Source organism: Chelon labrosus, assembly GCF_963514085.1.
Source record: "Chelon labrosus genome assembly, chromosome: 17".
NCBI classification, from domain to species: domain Eukaryota; kingdom Metazoa; phylum Chordata; class Actinopteri; order Mugiliformes; family Mugilidae; genus Chelon; species Chelon labrosus.
Genome location: NC_140350.1, coordinates 8,432,116 through 8,452,274, shown reverse-complemented (window position 1 = coordinate 8,452,274; position 20,159 = coordinate 8,432,116). Strand labels below are relative to the sequence as shown.

Below are 20,159 nucleotides of genomic sequence, written 5' to 3'. Positions count from 1 at the left end.
CCAGTCAGGTCCTTTCATAGTGGGGGAGAGAGGGTGGCCCTCTGTTGATTTAGGCTGCACAAAGGAGGCCTTAATCCTTTCAAGGGAACCAAATAGTCCACAGAGGAGCACGTTCAAAAGGAAACCTCCTTGTCAAGCATGGCCATTGAGCGCCCCAATGGACGCCACAAATCAAGTCCTGGTATCAAAGGCCAGAATGTGGGAAATGTGTATGGAGGTCTGCGCAGAGGAAAGTGCAAGGAAACAAGGGATAGGGGTGGGGGCGGTGGTACAAGGACCTATCATCAGCAATCTGCCCCATTTCTACCATAGCCCTAAAGGGGTCATAACCCCCGTCTCTGAGCTGCCCTCCTGCCCTGCATGGTTCCTCCCACCCATTACAGAGGAATGTCCATTCACGCGGGGCACCTCCATTATCCCTGAGCCACAGAAAATAGGCCTGCTTTTAACAGCAAATTAGTGACTTGATAATGAGGTCACATGTGGTGTTGGCACACTGAGGCCATAAACAGATGCCTTTCCTGCTCTCACTTCATTCCCTGCAGCATCAGTATGTCCTCCTCCTGCTCTGGCTGCAGTGCGAGTCGTGGTGCATTTCAGGACATTACCCCACAGAGGGTCAGCAAAAACCGCACGCTGCCGCACGTCACATAAATATGAACACAGAGACGTGACTACATGACGCATGATGATGATCCTGTCAGACGATTACTAGCCAAGAAGGAGATTTTAATTTCATGCCTCGGTGATGGCAAAGCCGTGCGCAGAATGTCACAACTGCGCAACTTGGGTGAGCTGGATCAGGTACATGGGTGTGATGGTTTACTTTGAATGATATGGAGATCACCTCACACATTTCAGTATGGCGTTATCAGGAGAATACACCCGCACCATCACAACATTTTATGGTAAAAAAAAATAAAAATATCTGTACCTTTAACTGCAACCGTGCTGAAAAATTTCTCTGAGTTGGCATCGGAGACCTAGAAAAGAGGAGAATGGAATTAAAAAAAAAACACATAAAACATCACGTTAAGAACACAGAATCTGTATGAAGGATGTTTTTTTTCCTCCAGACCCATTGCAGCAACACATTTCAGGCAATAACTCACAGGAATTCTTCTGCTAACATTACAATAATTTTTTACAATGATGACAAAAAATCATAAAGAAAACCTTGAATTCCTGAATTCACTCGCCAAGTGTAATTAAACGCTGTTTTAATTTCCAGTTCAGACACCTTGTTGTTGAGCTGTGCTCTCGGTTGTACTGACACATATTTGACCAAATGTAACCACATTTAGGGTAAGATGTATCTACAGTATATCGACATCCTATTGCCATATTTCTCCCCATAATTATGTGCATAACCTGAGCATCATGACTAAAAAACTGGATATCAGGCTGCAACAAAACAAGCGGCTCTTCACATTCACGCCACTTGATGGCACTGTTGCTCCGCGACAAAAACAGCCCCACGATTTCTCCAAGCCTCCCCGGCACGGCTCCGGCAGCATCAGCGTGTTGGAATAAAAAGTGATGAGATTTAAACCTGAATTATATAAGAAAATCCTAATGTATTTAAGAAAACAAAACCAAGTCACGGATAAATTGTATTTCATCCACGACACTGAGGTGCAATATTATTATATTAGCAGGTAAACTACATGTGGAGAAGACTGGAAGAGACGGAACAACAGCCGTTCTAAGCCTCGTACGAGCTGACTGTCTGAGTGACTGACAGCTTTCTCGGAATAGAATGAATTTCTAATAACTGGCTTTGTGGATTCGCGCCTTGGATTTATTCAATGCTAAATTCCGAACCACACAATTTCTTAAACCCCGACACACCGACAGCAGGTTTACATTTCCTTCTGATCTCATGACCTTAATGACAGGAATATTTAAAATCTGCATCTAGTGACAGCTTCGTTGGATGCGCACTCGTGTGCCTTATCTTGGCGCATGGCTGATATTTATATCGCAAAATATTTTAATAAATTGCAATTAAAAATATCCAATAGCGATGACACACAACTAAACTTGTGTTGTTTTCTAATTAAATATAAAGCCGTGTCATGAACCAGGTATTCATTCACTAATACAACACGGACTCAATGTAAACAATGAAAGCGGAAGAATAAATGACAGCATAAAAGGCGGCAGGAAAATAGTTACTATAATAGAATTTACTGAGTCCATTTTGCACACTATCACACTATATGTCATAAAATATTATTGGAGGCTCAGAGCCAGCGCGCATACCTTTGATGTGGCAGGGTTAGTGAGAAGGCAAATAAGTCAGGATATTACTTTCTCGGTCGGGTAAATGTGGCCTCGTTTCACATTCTGCTTTTCAAATAATATAATCCACAGAAGAGGCGGCGAAGTCTACTCCGTTTAAATTGAGGACAGCCATGCGGAGAGAGAAGAAGCCTTTCCAAGAAAAAAAAATCCAAAGCCGTTCACAAAGCTACTGCGCCTTTTGGACAAAGGGAACCATGTGTCTCGCTACGGAGAGCTTCTGTAACAGCACGGGTGCGACTTGAGAGAGAAAAAAAATCCCTTGATCCACCTTTCTTTCCTTGCTCGGGATGTAGTGTGTGTGTGTGTGTGTTTTTTTTTTTCACGTATATTCTCCTGTCGGAAATATCCGTGAGAGGAAACAAACAGGATCCGGGAGGGTTTGTGTGTCGGTGCGCAAAGAGGGTCTGCGTCCGATGGAGCAAACCAATCCAACAAAGCGCACGGCCAGTTTCCTCTGTGGACACAGACGGAGGCAAATCTCACAAGCAATGAGCAAAAATTCACAAGGTATAAGCCCAGCGTAGCTGTGTGCTCAGCTGCAAAGCCTGTCTGTCGTGCTCTCTCTGACGGATCCCGATCGTGGGCACACGAGAGCCTCTCCCCATCCGCTCCCAAGCACCAGACAAACTCCCATTCATCCAGCGACTGACTGCTTGTGTGCTGCCGCTGCTGCCTTCACGGTCGGGTCCTCCCACTTCCTGATTTCCAGGCGGACTTGGATTCAATCTCAGCAGCGCTCCTTCAGAAGATAAACACACTCGCGTTTTTTGGGCTTCCGAAAAGCTTGGAGCTGGATTGCAGAGGCGCACATCGACGCGTTTACCTTTTGCGTAAATGGCGCGCAAAAGGAGAGAGAGCAGCGCACCACAGACAGATAAGGAGTCAGCGAGAGAGAGGGAGAGAGAGAGAGAAAAGGAGGGAAGAAGAGAAAGGAGAGAGGGAGGGGAGTGCTGGGGCAGAAAGATATTCTTTCTTTCACTCCGTACAGAGTGAGATGATGTCAGTCGCTAATGAATTCCCCAGTAGGGTGCTGCTACCGTGAGGGGAGGAAAAACAAAACGCTCCTTTATGAGCAGCATGCACCTCCTTGCAGCCCACAGGCACCGTCTTCCTGTTGAATCAACTACCACTCCACTGGCCTGAAGGGAGGTCAGCTGGTAAAATTAAAAGCACTTTGGGTCATTCAGCCTCCAGCTTTGAGCACTCCGCGGCCACCCTGACAGACCTAAAACCTAACTGGCTTCCACCCATGACACTGCAGGCATAAATCACCGCCAGCAAGCTTATAATTATATGATAACTTTACCAAACCCTGGAAGGAGTTTTTCTTAGCTCGCCTGCCCAGGGTAACAACTAAACAGCCCATACTCTAACTCCAAGCTGTTTCCCAGTGTTGATGCCTATCCTGCAGATCTGAAGAGGAATCTGCAAAGATTCACACTGCAGGTCTGGAAATAATGTGTACCTGAGAAGCATCCTTCCTTGCTGCAATCCCTGACACGGAATGACTGCTGATCTATTGCTGGACATTACAGGAAAATCCTCTTAATAGCGCAAACGCTTGCATCATATGGCTTGTCTAATGAGCATTAACCCACTGGCTGGGAGGTCAATGGATGTACAATAGAGCCACATTGCCAAAGTCTTTCCCTGCCAGCTCAGCCCAAGCAACCACAGAGCAGAAAACAGACTTAGCTCATAGCTGAGATGCTAATCCGTCCCTCGGTAACGCAGAGATGAGCGTCCACTGGCTGGCTGGAATCAGCCATATACAAACATGAAGTCATGGGAAATGGGATATACACTTGCCTGAGATTCACAATGGCACAACAAATCCTCCCTTAGAGCCGACACAGCAGGGCTCTTCTCCAAACTGCATTCAGATTCCCGGTTTGGTTAAACTGAAACATTTCACCTTTAGCAGAAAATAATTTAGGCCCATCGTGCAAGTACCATTGAATTGATAATTGGAATGGCCTTAGGTGGCCGGGTGAAGTCCAGCCACCAGCTACAGATAAATGTTTGGTCACAAAGGGCCTGTGAGAAAGAGCAGACCATGTGTTCATCAGGTTAGACGCTCCTGCTCAGCATACTTGTGTGTTTCACAGATGTATGCATAATGCACCGAACAGCTTCAACTAATGAAATAATTAACCTCTAGCTTGCTGTTGCTCATAGCCTGGGAAAGCATCTTTGATTACTACAGTGAAATTACTCGGCTCTACACTGCCATGATTCATGCACCAGTACAAGACAAATGCAATAAATCACGTCTAAAATTAGCTACAAATGTACTAACTGTGGTTGCATGCAATTAGATCACATGCATTCTTATGTTTGAAGCTGTGACTGTGATGAAACATCAAGAGCATATTGTGGTTTGGCATCAAAAGCATGACATGGCTGGCTTCAAGATATGTATTTAGACGTCTGCCACCGGCAGAAAATGGCTACCAGTCCTTTTCAGGGGCCTGTGTAACAGCCTCAGCAGCAGCAGCAGCTATGAACAAGCTGCTGTTCTCCATTTTAAATGGTCATTATCAGATTTGAGAGCGACCACAAGTCTGTGATTATAGCCACCCTACCAAACAATCGGCAGCCAGATCTCACACTGCACATTATTTTTAATTCAAATGAAATGCTGACAGAGATGAACGCGCACATTAAAATGAGAGCCCTGCACAGTTAAACATGGAAAAGAAAAAAAAAAACATCGTCTGTGCAAGAGAAGGAAGCGCTGAGATCAAACACAATGTCTAGATGTGTGCTGTGTATCTCAGTAATTGCTGTCTGGGCATGTAAGTTCTATCTGTAGACCATCAGCTTCACACTGACATTTTGTCATCTTTTATTCCGTTTTCTGGACGCTGATTATCCACTTCAAAGAAACCAGAACCATGTTTGTCTCCCCCCCCCCCCCCCCCCCCCCCATGACCAGGGTTTAATTTTACAGGAACTCTCCTAGATTACAATCACAGGGGAACGGTTTGCCTTTATGAGCCTTCCTGCCATTATGCCAAATCTACCCTCCTTTAAAATATTACTGATAAGTGTAACATGAGTGCTGGCAATGTAATATGTTAAAAGCTCTTATTACATTTGGCTGTTGCCTCTGAACTCTGTCTTTGCTTTATAGGATCTAAAAAAAAAATCATGTGTACTCAAACTGACTTTGAACAGAATCATCGTCAGCGGTGAACAGTAGTCACTTCAGTAGCACTGTGTGTCCTTCAGAAATATTTACATATCACAGTGGCGTTGGTATGAGATACACTAACCCTTGAACTAGAGGAAAATATTGCAATAAATCATTTAAAATATTGGTTTAAAATGATAACAGTTACAGCTATGCTAGCACCTCTACACCGATCAGCCACAACATTAAAACCACTGACAGGAGAAGTAAATATCATTGACCATCTAGTGAAACTTTTGGACCTGGCATTCATGTGGATGTTACTTAGACATGTACCACCCAGCTAGACCAGACCAGGCACCCCCACCCCATAGAAATGACACTCCTTGATGGCAGCAGCCATCCCCAGCAGGATGCAGCCTGACACAGACACACACACAGAAACAATTTAGGAACAACTAAAAAAAAAAAAAAATGAAAAACAGCACAAGGTGTTGACCTGACCTCCAAATTCACTAGATCCCAAACTGATTAAGTATCTGTGGGATGATCCACAGAGGCCCCTCTCCTCAACCCATCGGACCCAAAGGCCCCCACTAACAACATCCTGTTGCCAGACACCACAGGACACCCTCAGAAGGCCCATGTCCATTCTTTGATGAGTCACAACTGTTTTGGAGGCACAAGGGAGACCTACACAATATTAGGAAGGTGGTCATAATGTTATGCCTGATCTGTGTATAACGGCTGTAAGCTTAAAAGTTAATTGCAAAATGTTGACTGGTCACAGCAGAAAACCCACACAAGAAACACATTCAAAATACGCCATGAACCTCCGTCACCTCTTAGGTTTCCACAACTTTAAGAGTGATGAGCCTGGAACAGGTGTAAAATTTTTACTCCTAGAGATAGTTCTTCAACCCTTTAAATTACAAAAGACACAAGTGTGATATAAACCAATGCTAATTTCAGCACATTCACATTAATAATTGACACAAATAATTAAAGCAGGCAAGCTTAAAGGCCGGTTTGCAGAGGATAGTTTAAAAGTTTCTTGTGGGAATTGCGTCACGCAAATACACTGTAAACACAATCACCGGCAGTGTTTCACAGACAGGCAAACAGAGACGGCTGTGTTTCATTATGTTTCCACGGCTGTTTACACACAATAGCGTTACTATTGGAATGACCAAACTAATACCTGATTAAAACACGCAAAACTACTGTATGCGGATCAGAGTAAATAAAACCTGTTTTACGAGCATTTTTCGAATAAATCCTTGTCTTCTCAGAGGAGGGGGTGGGATTAGGTCACACCCTGCTTGTTGCTTAACATCAGAAACGTCCAAATGCAGTGCACGCCTGAGAACCGTGAAACATTTCTAAATTCACACATAGAAATCCACGCACTTCGACGTGCCAAAATCTCGAGGGCGGAGTGAGGATGCCTCTCTTTTTTTTTTCCAAATGTATTTGATAAATTATTATATGTGCATGTACTGTGTATTTATATGTGAGTGTGTGTGTGTGTGTGTGTGTTTTTTACAGTCATAACATCCGACCTTATCTCCCAGAGCCTGCACTGGTTTGTCACTGACAACTGGCTCTAATCTCTACCCCCTCCTGACAAGCGGTACCGACAAGCCCTTTCTTCCCGATTCCTCAGACACATAGCCAGACATAAATTAATGTGTCACTCATTGCCAGTATTAATGTAGAGATGACACACGGCTGTGCATGCAAACACACACTCTCTCTCTCTCTCTCTCTCTCACACACACACACAGACAAATGCAGCCTGTATTAAAAGCCGTTACACAAACTGGGACACTGTATCATGCCAAACGTGCAAAGAAAAAAGGCTTTGGAAAAAGCTGACAACCTTTTCTTTTTAACTGCATCAATCAAATATCCTGAAAGACTGAATGAGGGATTTGAACTTCCACCTGCGTTTTCACAGACCTGCTTTATTAAGTTTGTAAATAACAATCTCAGAAATTAAACCTTGCATCTCTTCCACCTCTTATTTCAACCAGTGATTATCGCTCAGGATGTGAGTGGCATTCTGGGAACATTAGGGAAGACTGACGGATGCAGGGATGAAAGCGCCTATCTCATCTGACGACTAGACCTCTAAAAGCAGATCCTTTGTGTTATAATAAAGCTTCCTGAGCCCAGATATGAAACTCGCATCACGTCAGCCAGTTAAGCAGCGGAAAAGTATTTCTTCCGGTTGTTAAAAGCCTGTAGAGACTATGTTATCTGCTTATCTGTATCTGCTTATCTCCCCATGGTCTGTGAAAGCAGGCCGGGCCGAAGGCGTTCAAGATAAATGGCCTGATCAATGGCAGACATTATCTGGATCTGGTAGGCAATAATCAGATCCAGTTGACATTGCGGGCGCAGAAAGAAACTGGCCTGTCAGCGGGAACAAACCCACTGCACCGGCCATCAGTCTAATGTTGCTGCCGTGGGACTCGCTTTGGAAAACACTGCAGACGAGAAAATTGGTTTAACCTTTCCTGCCTCAAACGCTTCGGTTACATCCCGAATGCAACCCCCCCACCGACACGCCCGCACCCCCTCCGCAGCGCTCTGCCCAGTCGCAAGAAAAAATGGGAGACCTTTTTGCCTAAATTACAGACGTTGCTGTGGAATGTGGGCTGTGGGCTGCGATGCCGTGGATAATTTCAGACCAGTCAATCACTCCCTCCCGTCCTCGGAGAAAGGAGCATATGCGCTGCCTGCCTCAAAACACTCTCGACATCACGCGCATTAGGGCTGATTTACCTTCAACATTTTCATTTAATGTCAGGGTAATTACTAATTCACAAATTCAAGCGAAATTATTTTAAATGCCAATCCTGTGTGCTTATTTATAGCGCTGTCACTCAGTGTATACGTAGAGATTTAATGGATTTAGAAAATGAATTGACTCTGGGTTTGAAACAAAGGCGTGACAGGGAAATGGTAATTTTAATTGGAATTGTGCTGTATTTTAAGGGATCATTTGTTTGCAATATTTACTCTCATCTCTACATCGTCAATGTTCCTGAATGCATTTCTGCAGTTCTGCTTTCTGTCTGTTACAAGACTGATTTGAAACAGCAGTGTGAACAATGCTTGCCACACAAATTCATTTATAATCTTATTCGGTGTAACTTCATGGAGCTGTACTGCCATTTGATCTCAATTACTAAAAAAAGTAGGATTCTAAGCTTCCTTTAATTTGACCCCAATTTTCTCAGTGAAGCTTTATCCCAGACAGAAACATTCCTAACAGATAACCCATGACAAACCCCCAGCTTTAATTTTTCTCCCTAATCTGCATGTCTTTATATTTGCGGAGACCCAGCAGACATCTACAACCAAAGAACCGCGGTGCTGGAACCCCCCACGAGGCCTCGACTTAATACTAACCAAGAGCTACTGCGCTGGCAGGGATAATATTTTCCCTTTTTGTTTCTTTCTTCTCAGCGGCGCGATGGGAGCGGGGAGACAAGGGGAGTCGGGGAGATAAAGGAGGGGGAACTAGAGAGGACGAGAGCGGAGAAGAAAACAAAACAGGAGGAGACAGACAAGATGGGGAGGGAGACGGAGCCAAACACGGAGGTAGAGGGCTAAGAAAAGGAGGGGAGAGAAATGGCCCGCTGTGTCTTTTAAAAAGGAAAGGCTACAGGAGAGCACTGAGGAAATCACCTCTAAGGCGTTGTATTAAAACCTGTCTGACCCTGCGCAGACCCCCCGAGCGTTTTGCCCGTCTGGAGGAGTATGGTCAGAAGGATTAGGCCTTCTGAAACGCTCCGTCAAGATCATTCTGTCAGGCACAGAATGATCCCCCCCCCCCGCCCCCCCGCAACTTCGTGCTCAACTCGCACAAGCCTCTCCAAAGCTCCCTCTATGCTCAACAACTATGGAGTGGGGGCCTGATGATAGCCTCTCTAGGGGGATACAAGATGGGCCGTGCACGTCAAAAGCCAGCAGGGTGACAGACAGCAGGGAGGTCTCTGCCCATCCTCCCCCAGCCTTCTCTTTTTGTCGTCGTCATCCTCTCTCTCTCTATCTCATTTCAGGCCCCTGGCCCCCCGGCCATTGAGGGATTTTAATTGCGTTTTGCAGGGCTTGAAATAAATAAGGTCGTTGTTCTGCCTACACTAGCCTCCCTGCAGGGAGGCTGAGCGACAGGAGGCAGAGAAATGGGAAGTTTAGAGTCATTTGAGACGAAATAATGGAATGAAAACACAAGACTCTGGGCACGTCACAAGAGAGGTAGATATCATGACCCAGCACGCTGAAATGTACGGCTAGTTTTTTTTTTAGCCTACTTTCACTTTGTGGTTGACAGGTGATCTGTGCCGTGTCCCCATAAGAATTCCAAAAGCATTTTCTTCACATAATGCTCTGCAGAAAGCCTCTATCATGTGACGGGGTGTTTTAACCTCGTCACCCTTCTGCTGCACCCTTCATCTCCCCCTCTGTGTAACACTAGAATACGGGAGACCGACTGAACAAGGGGGCGACTGTGTGTGTGTGTGTGTGTGTGTGTGTGTGTGTGCTTGTAGAGAGGAGCAATTTCATTAGTGAATCCCCTCCTGTCCCCCGGTGGCGTCCCAACAGTGGAAAAGTGAGCTGATGGTTTGTGACCTACATGTGAAGCTGGTTGCGGGCCAGAGACTGGGGCCGTGACTGGGCTGCAGGGGGCCAGTCTGCTGACAGGAACTGGAGGCCTCTTCCACTTTGAAGCCCTGTATATTTAAATATTTCATGACCCCCTCATCTCCAGCCCCTTTTATCGGATTTGCGCTCCGGCTCGTGGCTGCCTTTCATTAATACCACAGCGAGAGGAGTTAGTGTCGATCTAATGCCCCCATCATTGAGGCAGATCTGAGGAAGTCTCTCCCGTGCCCGGGCCCTTTTGGCAAGCGCCATATCTGGAAGACGATCTCGTTAAATGCTAGTAACAATTACACCAATTACAGATAAGCCTAAGTGTGTCAAAGCCACAACATGATGTTTACAATGATTAGCATGCAGCGTTATCAGCAGGGATGGTAATCAAGGCTACTGCCTGGTGCTTCACAAGATCACAGGGCTCTTTATCTGTCACTAACGATAAAAGGCCACCGGCTGAAGACAGAACTGAGCGGAGCTGTCATGTTCGGCTCAAGCTTACGCTTCTGGTACCTAGTTTCAGTTAAAGTACTCCACGGTTGACAGAAGACTTTACAAGATGTCACATTAACAGTATAATGACATCAAATAAGAGAACATTAAAACTTGCCACACCCTTGCTGTCACCGCATGAGACACTTTTGGGATCTCGCTAAAGCGCTTATGGCTCTGCTTTTGCCATAACCAATCCAGATTGTAAGATCTACAAATGTGAACGATGTGCTTTTGCAGCAATGAAGTGGAGCGCAGTGTGGGCCAGTAGATTTCCATGGGGGCGTGTGCTGCCCTGGTGCACGGCACCAGTCTAGAAATGTATCTCCAAGACTGGTGACCATGACATAAGGCCCTGCTTGTCTGTTTGTAATAGAGATGCCTTTGAGAGTGGCCAGCATCTGCCCGCGGGAAACATTCCACGCTTTCCTCCACAAACTCTGCGCCGCCGTCAGGCTCTGGGTCCTAAATGTGCACATTGTGAGGCTGTCCTGCTGGCCGCCTGACAGCAGCACCATGGGGTTATTTGAGTGGACGCAGGCTCCCAGGGTAGAGACAGACGATGCTCTCTCTCTGAAAGTGTGTGTGATACTTTGTAAATGGGTGTCTTATTTGTGTTTATTTAATTGTGTTGAATGAACCACCATAGTGTTTGCTTTTAATATTTAAGCAATACCAGACGATGTAATAAAGTATGTAAGAGTGTGTGATCAACAACAGGCACGGACTTAAATCTGCAGCCTTCTTTCAGAGTGTGTGTGTGTTGGTCGGAGCCACAAGGGACCACCAGCGCTAAGGGCCACCCAGGAAACAGCCAGCGCTAAGCCGAATCATCAGTGCCTGTCTCAGCTGGGCTTACCGTGTACTGTGTTTACCAACATGGGGCTTCAGCAAGATGATCTGGGACAGCTCGCCGTCTGCCTCATTCTCTCTTGCTGACACACAGACACAAACACACATAGACAGTAAGAGGATTTGCGCCGGCAAAAGGAGAGGCTGCGTCTCTTATCCAGAGAGCGAGCTGACACACCACACACAGCTTGACCCCACCTCACATGCCTGGATGCACAGGTAAACATATACAAACACACACAAGTCCCTGAAGGAAGCTGTGGCTTGGCCCGGGCTTTGCTGCGCCCACTGACACAGGGGTAAACAGTTTGTTGCATAATAAAGTTTCAGAGTCAGAATGGGCTGAATGGACATCACTGCAGTCCACAACGGTCTCATTGCTTCGTCCAGAATTTACAGATTTCAGGTTTTTTGGACTGTACAACAAAACAACAAACCTGGGATTAAACTGCTTAGTTTGCATGGCTTTGTATTAGTAAGTATGCACATAAACTTTGCACCAATGACAGACTTCATAACATTACGTCAAACTACTTAGCTGCTTTCTGGTCTTCTATATTCATGACTTTCTGGAGGGCATATGAAACCAGGATTTGAAATGTCTTTTCATTGCATTTTTTGTGATGTGTTTTTATTGTGTTTTCCTTCTGAAGCCGGGTTGCAAGCCCGAGACAATAAGGTTTTGAATACAATTGTTAATAGAGGCAGCACTGGCTGTGTTTTCTTCTGCTGTCTACTGATTAGTCTGCTCCGATGGCCGCATTGTTATGCGATAACAGAGGGAGGTTGGCTGGCTGGCCCCGAGGAAGTCATTCGGAGCGAGTTCACTGACTCTCTGACCAGGGATATTAGACGAGCGTCTTTTAGTCATGCTTGATCAGGCCCAGGCGCTGACTCCTCTAAAGCCTCTGGTGTGCAGGGGAATCTAACAGGGCCAGGGAGGCCTGCAAGCACCTGTCATCCACTGGCGCTCCAGGCACAATAACACCTGACACTGATCAGGAATTCACACATGGAAGGGCACACATACAGTACATATACAGTACTGCTGGATGGCAGACAACAGAATTTGCTGGGGGAATGGGTGTATTTAAAATAACCACGACATGTGTGAAAACAGACACACAATTAATCACACTGTTGCGTACACACAAACACACACACACTGTCACTGCCTGTGGGAGGCGCCCTCCCGAGACCCCTGAGGTGACAGATGTGTCAAAACAACATATTGGTTTCGCTCCTTTTTCCCGTAGTGTTGCTTTGTTTCTTTGCCCTTAAAAAAAAACATCAGATCTGATTTACTCTGCATACTGCTGATGCATTTTTCACGAGTTACTCAGAAAACACCATGTTCCTCGACATTAAAAAGCAATTTAGCACTCCCAGGATTAAAAGCGCATGTTAAATTGAAGGCTACACTTGGTGTGGGCATGAAAAATTGAGTGGCTCCTTATATTAACCAGGTTGAGCGCAGCACACAGCGTTTAGATAGACGAAATGGAATCTTTTAGCATTACTAATTCATCCACGGGAAAGCTGTGGTTGAGATGTTGTGCATGACTCCACAATTGAACACAAACACGCGGCTGAGGCTGTGCGGTGTCTTGTGAAAAATGGACACAAGGTGGATATCCATCAGCAGGGATTGTTAAATGTAACTCACTTTTGTCATTTTCATTTCATTTAATCCGTGCCTCCTCTGTTCCCTGCGACAAGCTGTGAACTGTCCTTGTGAACTCTTATTTTACAAATCCACATACTGTCCACACTTTCATCCACCAGCTAGCAGAAGACCACTGCTATTCTAAAATAGACATCACAGATGCCTTTCTAAACTAATTTGAAGCCGAGCTGGATGAAGACTTTTGCGAGACTTGGTTCAAATATGAACTGAGGAAGGATCTATGGGCCTGTGGGAAAAGGCAGACCAGACACCCCTGTTTAAGTTGGCACAGATTCCACAACATCCTCTAATGTTTCCTCTCACTACAGTGAGAAAGCAGTGGAGGAGGGCAGACATAAAGAGCAGGATGAACACTCATTTAGTGGACCATGGACCCACTTAAACATGATGATGGATGCTAATGATGCCTATAATTACAGTTTCTAAAATGGTGATAATTACAATTCTTTTATAGCTCTTTATCCGCAGACAATCTTGGTAATGATTGCTGGAGTGATAAACAGTGATTGTCAGTGTTTGACCTTTGAAAGCACCAACATAACAAATGAAGCACAAGTGTCGTACTTTAGATAGCTTGTAACCATTATTCCAAGTGCAGAAAAAGTGGTTTACTGAGGTGTGTACTGTACATAACCTCATTATATAAAGCCATCGCAATTAGGCATCCAAGCCCTTTACAGACCTGGTATTAAAATGAGTGATCTGATCATCACAAGTATCCAGCATGAGTAAGGGTGTTCACACCTGGCATTAAAATACATCTCCACGTATGTCCCCAGCCAACTCTCAAGACCCAATCTCAATTTTGTGCTCTGTATGCAAATAAAAATCAACATAATTTGGGGTGCATCAGAAAATTGTAACAGCTGCTGTCTCTAATGGATCACTGCCTGTATCAGAACCAATGTTTGTTCTGTGTGCGTCTGGACATGGGGACGTGAAACAAATTCTTAGTTATTTTAGAGACCTGCATGAATCCCGGATTATAAAACGAACCCTTGAAGCTTCCATACACAGACTAATGTCACTGTTACAAAACAGTAGCTTATCTACAAGTCCAGCAGACATGGAGCAACATTCATGTTTCTTCCATCAAGTCATGACCAACATTTCCTGCCCTTTTAGCTCTGTTTTGGTCTCTACCACCTCTGGGGAGCAGGGATTTGTTTTGGTTTTTGACTGAAAACAGCTGCTTGGTGTGAATGGAATCAACACCATGAGGTGTGGTGAGACTGAACAAAAACAGAAACTTCCTGCCACCAAACCCTTAGATGCCAATCCAATCAAGCATCCGCTGGGATTCGCCAGAGCTAGCCTAACCCACAGAGGCCCCGCCCTGCACACCCACAGGACCCTAAGGATCCACTGCCAGCGTCCTGGAGCCAGACACCACAGGACAGCCCCAGAGGTCCCATGTTTATGTTCTGATTGGTCGGAGCTGTTTGGTGGACCTACACAACATCTGGCAGGTTTAGGCAGTTTAAATGTTGTAGCTGATTGGTGTAGTTAACTAATCAGTAAATTTAGATTATGGACCACATATTTACACACTCAAATAAAATAGTGGACAGTAAATATAGTGCACTATAAAGTAAATAGTATATAATATAATATGTATAAAATAGTATTTTAAAGGATAGGGCCTGTATTTTGATTAACATTAATATAAAACATTGATTACAGCAAATATTTTAATGATAATTAAAGCACACATGGGTCTGGTCAGTAATATTGGAAACAAAGAATGACCTCAGGTTCGGTATATTTAGTAAATATGGTTGAAATCTGAGCAGAAAGTGAATCAATTGCAGGCTTGATGTCCAGGTCCGCTCTCCCTCCATTCAGCCCAGCACTGTAATGTTGGCCTGGCTCCCCTGTCACATGGCAAAGATTATGCCCGTGTCACACCAAATGCCTTATAATGCAATCAAGCAGCTTTGAAGCTCTGTGATTCTCCAGTGCCTGCTGTAATGAGGGGAAAATGAAACCGTTCCCTCAGTGTCTGACTAACCTTCTGATGAGACCTTCATCAGAAACACACAGACGGACAGACGAACGGACACGGACAGCACATTTAAAATGAACTCATCCATCTTCAGGCACGAGCCCAACAGGCTGAAGGGGCAAAACAGCACTTTTGGACTCATGGCACCACCTATGGGTGTTTGTGCACAAGTGTTTGCAAGCGCATTAGACATGCTGAATTAATCCAGGTAGGAGATTATGCAAATGTGTTAACTTCTTTGTCATTACTGAGATTTATGTAAAGTGGACTGCAGTAATACAGAGACTCGCTCATAAATACAGCTAAATATCTCCACGCTAATGAAATGGTGATTAAAGTGCAAAATCCTACTTAATATTATTTTAAGGCACCAGAAATATATATGTTTGGAGCTGTTTGTTTACTGTAGCTGCTATTAGCAACTAACCAACTAGTTAGTTGTATTCCACACACAACACAAATGATAAGTAAGGGAGCCACAGAAAACACAGAAACTATTCCATTAACACAGTTTAAGTAATTATATGCGTAGGGAGATGTTTGTACATTTATAACATATTCAATGTGCACCCAACGTGCTGCTGCTGGATCACATGGAAAACTTCCACACTGTCTTGGCGTACTGGCGTTACTTGGAAAGAGGTTGATGTACCTCCACCATTTGGTTTTTACCTTTCCCACACCACTCTCTTGTTCTCCTCATTCATGCAACACAATCAGCCGCCACAAAGCTCTGCCTTTCTGAGACTCTCTTTATTACATGAACCAAGTAGAAAAACATAACTTTCAAACTGCCGACGTCTGTTATTTGAACCACTCTGGGTTATGCACAATAAGCACGGGGATGGGCACTTCAGATTGTTTGAGTCAGATGTGTTAATCCTAGATTCTGTGCTTCAGCCACGACATGTCCAACTGGGGAGTTTTCAATTCTCACGTTGGAAAGAAATGGGCTGTAACTGGATTATAGAACACGTTGAGGCTAGTCTCAGAGAGCCTCTGTATGTATGAGCAATGTCCTTTTGGCTGATAGTTGGCGATCAGAGCAAGAGGTGAAGTGGGTTGCATTAGACTGTTCAAACTGAAATATTATAAAGTTAAAATAAATATGAGCAAGGCCTTCAGGTGTCTTCTTCTCCTGCATACTGTGCTAATGGAGAAAAAGCAGTAAGCAGTAGCGCTGTAGACCAGAAGTCATGAATACTATAAAGACAATATTCATTCATTTTCTTAGACTTTATCTAAGTTTGTTGTGGTGTGAGTAACAGCACAAAATTTGTATCAAGTGTCTTAGTTCGAATTCAAATGTTGTCATCACAGATATGTTTAATGGCTTATCATATTAATGTGGTATTATCGTTGTCCGTTATTGTGCTTACTGTGAAGCCTGCATGCAAATTTTAACTAGAAACAAAAATTTCGGGTGCAACACTGAAAATGGGACACAATGCTAACTGGAGGCTGGTGAGATTATGTTAACCATTTATCATCAGCTATTACAGACACATCCAGCCATGTGCATCACGTTCTAAGCATTGTGCTTTTGTTTATGTTCCTTGTGTATATACTGAAGAGCAAATCCACCTTCCAATGCCTCACTGTATACTGTAGGATACTGTATGAACGCATCTAGTATAGTTGAATTTTTTCATTGCTAGGTTGCCAAAGCTTGCTGTGTGTGTCAGACTCCGACCCCTTAGTCCAGATCCCTGCAGGATAACAACCCAGGAGCCACGTGGCCTTATATCACCCCTCTCAGCTGAGATAGCTATCATTGTTGCTAATGCAGTGACACAGTATGATATCCCATTCACATACACAAACATACAGTACACACAGCTACACTTGCACACGACCTGAAGACAGATTCCGCCTGCACTTCCCTGATCTCATCTTCTGCTTTAATGAAAACCAGGTAGATACAACAGCCCGGTCCAGTCACATCAGCAGCCTGTCTGCGCTGAGCCACGACCCTCTGCTCTTCTTTCTTCCTGAAACACACTTCCTGTCTGTTTCTTTCTGTTCAGTCAAAGATTTGTGGCCGCTGATCGATGGCAGCTCCTGTGTCATTTCTAACAACTGTTAACTTGTGATAATTTTGCTGACAGCTGACAGGAGGCGACCTCAGGGAAGAGGAATTTGGACAGGGAAGAGCAAGGAGGATGGGAGCTGCCTCATACACAAAAGCCGAGAACAAAGCTGGCACTATGCCCCAGACAAAATGCAAATGATTGATCTCAAATTTCCAATGAAAGCAAACAGCTCTATATTCATCAGAACAAAACTGAAGCTACCCAGGTCTCAATGCAAAAGAAACCCAACCGACAAATGAAAACTAAGGACAGTACTACAAACGTGTTTATATATATATATATATATATATGATCATACATACAATGCCCTGTATTAACATATTCACTCATAATACATGGGTGTATAGTTAGTCATTCCAATCATTATGCTATCAGTCTAATCCAGGGATCTGGGAAACCATCTTGTCCTGTTTAAATGTTAGCTTACCAGCAGCAACTGTAGACTGTAAGGGTTGCTAACCCACTACTAAGATGACTCACTTCTCCACCATAGGTACAGCACAGCTCCATAGGTATTAGCATAGCTTTGTACCCTACACCGCAGCCTATGTCACAGCTTAACATGCACCTCCCGGAAAATTTAAGCACGTGTTGTGGTGACGCAAACGATGTCCAATAACCGTGGTTGGTCCAAAATGCATATCCTTGATCATGTGTCATTTGGCCAGACAAGCACAGAAAAGGCCATGAACTGCCTCCTACCATGAACTACAAACCATCTGCTCAGATATCTCTTCAGCATTGTTGTCATTTCGGCAGAAGTAAGTGATGCTTGATTAGTCCAAGATGAGCTGCTGTGTGTTTCAAACATTGTAAAAAATAATAATAAATGCTTAGACCACCACAGCCAGCTATCAAATGATCAGAAACCAGGACAGAATTTGACTAATATCATTTGTGATGACGTGGGTTCAAGCTCTGTTGTTGTGCGTTCTGGTTTCAGATACACCCTGCTGTGCTTCCGTCTGTAACATGTCAAAATGTCTTCTGTGGAAAAAGTCTCTTGTGCTTCTGGGTTGTAATAAAGCCGTATAATCTGAAGTCATCATACTCAGCTGCCCTATAATAGATGTTTAGTGATAATATATTATCTCTATTCCTGCTACAATTGCATGGACATTTGTGCAGCTTTCCACTATATTTTCTGCTGTCTTTGTAATGCAATAATTCAATTCAATAATTCAATTTGCTATATTTTGCTTTGTTTTGTGATCATATGCTCTTCTGTTCCCTGGGTGTTTCACTCATCTGCACAAATTAACATGCTGCACTGCTTCTTTTGTTTTTTTTGTCACTGTATTTTTTCTTTTAACAGGTTCATTGCCTGCATTATCACTCTGCAATTAGACAAAATGAATTATTAGTGTGCAGAAATCTTCACTATATATTAAACAGGCACGTAAAAAGCATTGAACAAATGCACTTATAAAGTGGCATGGCTTTAGTGATGGATTTGAACAAATAATCATTTTTCACAGTGTTTAAAGACTGCGATGAGTCCCTATAAAGGGGCATATAATTATGATACCATCATTAAAGCTTTATACCATACCATTGAAACTTTATACCTTGCATTAATAGTAGCATTTTTCCAGGGAACTGAGAACCATTGCAGGTACTTAGTTCCTCGAACCAGGGAATTAATTGGTACTTTGAAGTGGTTCCTATACTTGAAAGTACAAGGACTTTGGGGGTGGACTTAATGGTTTACGGTTTAAGACTAATGCTCCCTCTCTTCCAGTGTTGTGATCTATAACGGCCTGAAGGGACTTGGAAAAACAAAATGCAAAAAACACACCTGGGATGTAAAGTTCCAGGTGAGTTGGGTGTACGGCCAGATGAAGACTAAACATTATTTAGAATAGTTTTGTTTCTATTGTATGTAATATTGATGATAGCAAGTACTCTTAGCTGCTTTTAGCTGTGGTTTTGGACTAGCTACCATCTGAACCCAAAGAGACTGTTCAACATACCCATATTTTTGTCTCAGGTGCTGAAACAGTTTGGTCACGCCGACACTTTTAGTTCTAACTGAGCCTTTACAAACTTTACTGCTTCAGATCTGATTCATTGCAGAGACCTACTTAGCTAATATAACGCACGGTGCAGACCTTGGACAGTCTGCTCCCAAATCCTCTTAATTAAGACTTAAAGCAACAGCAAGGCTTAATAGGGTTTAAAGGCTGTGAAACTGTGCAGCTACATCGCATAAAACTGAATTCATTTAGTAACACATTTGTTTTAATAGCTGCAATCTCCTCGTAAGTCCTAAAGAGGGGTGGTGTTAATTCTAATGCATCTTAGTTGTCAAGCAACTACTGCTCATTCAACAGACCTCTCCTTTTCCATCCCTGAGTACCACTCCACTGCACTACACTTCTGGGACAAGAGCATTAAGAGGCCAGAGCTTGTATCAGGCACAAAAGAAAGAGCAAATAAATAAAAGCCAAGGCAAGAAGTGGGGGTTGAAAACAACAAGATGCACGGCTCAAGGTCCCTTTACTTCAAACGGATGCAATTAAGTTTCCATTTAGAGGGATGACAAATTGATCGGAGCAGAGAAGTCACAGCCTGCATTAAAATGAACAACTAAACGCTGCTAATCTCATGCTCCATCTCTTGCCAACTTTCACACATCCTTCTGCAATGCGTACACAAAGGCAATTGGCTGGGCATTAAATTCTAGCTGTACCTAGATCTTTCAATATCTGTTGTTACAAACGGGCCTACTGGGTATAAAGGAAACCTTTCCTTGCAGGAAGGAAAATGCATGGAATTTCAGGTTATTATTGCCAGTGAACAGCACTGGAGAACGTGTAATTTTGTATTGTTTTGCAAGCAGAAGTTAGGACAGGGAGAGGTGCTGAGTTGGGACTCTCCTGTCGTTAGGGCTCAAAATAATGACGACAAAACCTC

At 43.9% G+C, this 20,159-nt stretch overlaps 1 protein-coding gene across 5 annotated transcripts in view; it reads right to left on the bottom strand.

Annotated features, from left to right (window-relative positions):
- Positions 1 to 20,159, bottom strand: part of auts2a (activator of transcription and developmental regulator AUTS2 a) — a 293,350-nt gene that overhangs the window by 30,658 nt on the left and 242,533 nt on the right. For all 5 annotated transcript variants that reach the window (XM_084565337.1, XM_084565335.1, XM_084565336.1 and 2 more), the window contains one exon: positions 935 to 983. In XM_084565337.1, the coding sequence (XP_084421463.1) occupies positions 935 to 983 (49 nt within the window). The remainder of the gene's footprint in view (positions 1 to 934; positions 984 to 20,159) is intronic.